Here is a 2,737-nt window from a genome sequence, read left to right as displayed (position 1 = left end):
CTAGGATGAAATGACTGAGGCTTTCATGGGCCTGATTCAAACATCCCATTCCTAAGGGTTACACATTTACATCTGGTTTATTTTCATGTAACACAATAATCTTTGAAAATAAATTTTTAATTACCCTTTCTAAAGAGAAATTACTTGCCACATATCCAAACCTTACATAAAAGTAAATGTTCTGCCACAGAAAAGAAGGGACTAGACTAATATTTTAATTGTCATCAATAACATAATAGTGACAGTTCACTCTTTTGATTTTAATTTTGTCTGCCGACAAGCTGATAATCATAAACTCAGGTGTTGGCATACTTCTAAATACAAATGCACATATTATATGTATTATTATTAATGTCTCAGGAAAATTTCTTTAGAAAGTTACGACAACTCAATCCTAGAGTCGTAGAATGACATGATTTTAAATCTCTCTTTTAAAAAAGCATGACTAAAGTGTAGTGACATCAAGTATTTACAACACTAAAAAGGGAAGCAGTAAAAACTGGTCATGTCAACTCTGGAAATGATTCACTGTCAGTGCAAAGAGTGGAGGAATGTGTAGTTGCGGAGACGGACGGTTTACCCCTGAGTGAGCAGCCTGGCACGACAGCTCTCTCGAAGCTTGGTAATGGTTGTCATAGATAAGCTTCCAGGTTCTGAAAATATTTTCTGGAAAAAAGAAATGGAATTTGTTTAAAAACAAACCAACCCAACAACACATTTTTACCTTAGCTGCCCCCTACTGAAGGCTAAATTGCAGCAGATGGACAGACTGTCTGCCCCATGTGAAGCAGAAGGGAGGACCAGCCCACAGTAGGTAGAGTCCACACAGCTTACCAGAATTGGGCAGGACTCATTTCTGTCGTACGGCCTAGGACTGCAAGTCTGCCTGCTCAGTAAGTGTTAAGTGAATGAATGTAATGGGGAAAACATGATCTTAAAAAAGATTTCTTTAGACTTTCTAAAATGAAAGAATGGCGCCATAATAAAATTGCCCATTGAATCTTACAACATACTCCATACAAGAGAGAACTGCCGATTTTTCCTAGAGGCAATAAATGGAGAGCCAGGCCAGCAAACATACAGAAATCCACAGAAGGCTAAGCTTTATTTTAGTGGCTGGTTGCAAGAACCAGCTAGCTAGCAGGAAACCACACTAAATGGTGTATCGTTTGGCCTATCCAGCCGATGGCTGTGGTAAAAAGCATTGCAAAAGCAAAGAGCTTAGATAGACCATAAGTAGGCCATTAGCTCTTGAGTAACTTAGAGTTAAGAAGCTGCATGACATTTTAAAACACCTTGCATTTGTGTAGTACTTGGTTGTTTTCAAGTGCTTTCATACCCATCTGATCTTCAACTCATTCTCTGAGAAAGACATTGCCACTTAGATGAGGAAAATACTACTAAGGTAGAAAGAGGGGAGGGGAGGGAGTCAGGTGGATTCCCGGACCTATGAACACGCCTATATTCAAATCCAGGCGCATTATTCTATTCAAAATGGCACGTAACACAAAATAGTAAATGACAAGGCAAACTTGATAGAAAATACTGACTCTGCCACAGAATTGAATGAAATTTGTCAGATATTTGCAAATTAAAGTCAAGAACACTTAAAACCAAAGGCTACCCGGAGATTGAGAGGCAAGAACTAAGCAAATGAAGAGATCCCAGCTGTGGCTGGGGCATCTGTCCAGCTTACAGGGCTCAGCCTCCCTTGGAGAGAGCCCGCTCTGCCTCTGCCACCGCTGCTTAGGACAAGCCCCTGCACCAGCAGCTTTCTCCTTCCTGGGGTTCTGGAATTGTGATTAAGAGTAAGGGACCCTGTGCCGGTTTGAATGTATTGTGTCCCCCAAATGCCATTATCTTTGTAGTCTTGTGTGGGGCAGACCCTTGGGTGCTGGTTGGATTTGCTTGGAGTGTGCCCCACCCAGCTGTCGGTGATAATTTTGATGAGATGTTCCCATGGAGGCGTGGCCCCACCCATTCAGGGTGGGCCTTGATCAGTGGAGCTATATAAATGAGCTGACTCAAAGAGAGAAAACGGAGTGCAGCTGGGAGTGATGTTTTGAAGAGGAGCAAGCTTGCTAGAGAGGAGCATCCTGGGAGAAAGCCGTTTTGAGGCCGGAGCTTTGGAGCAGACGCCGGCTGCCTTCCCAGCTAGCAGAGGTTTTCCGGACGCCATTGGCCATCCTCCGCTGAAGGTGCCCGGTTGCTGATGTGTTGCCTTGGACGCTTTGTGGCCTTAAGACTGTAACTGTGTAGCGAAATAAATCCCCGTTTTATAAAAGCCTATCCATCTCTGGTGTTTTGCATTCTGCAGCATAAGCAAACTAGGACAGATTTTGGTACCGGAGAAGTGGGGTGCTTTTGCTGCTGAGTTTGCAAATACCAAACATGTTGGAACGGCTTTTCAAATGGATAATGGGGAGTTTCTGGAAGAATTGTGAGGAGCTTGATAAAAAAGGCCAAAACTGCTTTAAAGAGACTGATTGTGGAAATATGGACTCTAAAGATACTTCTGATGAGGCCTTCAACAGAAATGATGGATGTGTTATTGTGAACTGGAAGAAGGGCGATCTTTGTTTTAAAGTGGCAGAGAATTTGGCAAAATTGAGTCCTGGTGTCAGATGGAAGGAGGAATTTGAAAGCAACAACCTGGAATACTTAGCTGAGGAGATCTCCAGACTATCTGTGGAGGATATACCCTGGCTTCTCCTTGCAGCTTGTAGTAAAATGCGAG

General features: G+C 42.8%; 1 protein-coding gene across 3 annotated transcripts in view; it reads right to left on the bottom strand.

Moving 5' to 3' along the window:
• GRTP1 (growth hormone regulated TBC protein 1) overlaps positions 1-2,737 on the bottom strand; it is a 69,964-nt gene that overhangs the window by 6,517 nt on the left and 60,710 nt on the right. For 2 of the 3 annotated variants that reach the window (XM_037799874.1, XM_037799876.1), the window contains one exon: positions 581-666. In XM_037799874.1, the coding sequence (XP_037655802.1) occupies positions 581-666 (86 nt within the window). Of the gene's footprint in view, positions 1-58; positions 667-2,737 lie in introns of those variants that run through there. The other variant, XM_037799875.1, reaches the window with a different exon arrangement.

This window comes from Choloepus didactylus, chromosome 12 (genome assembly GCF_015220235.1).
Source record: "Choloepus didactylus isolate mChoDid1 chromosome 12, mChoDid1.pri, whole genome shotgun sequence".
Classification (NCBI taxonomy): Eukaryota; Metazoa; Chordata; class Mammalia; order Pilosa; family Megalonychidae; genus Choloepus; species Choloepus didactylus.
The sequence above is the reverse complement of the archived record's forward strand: the minus strand, read 5'-3'. Positions and strand labels throughout refer to the sequence as shown.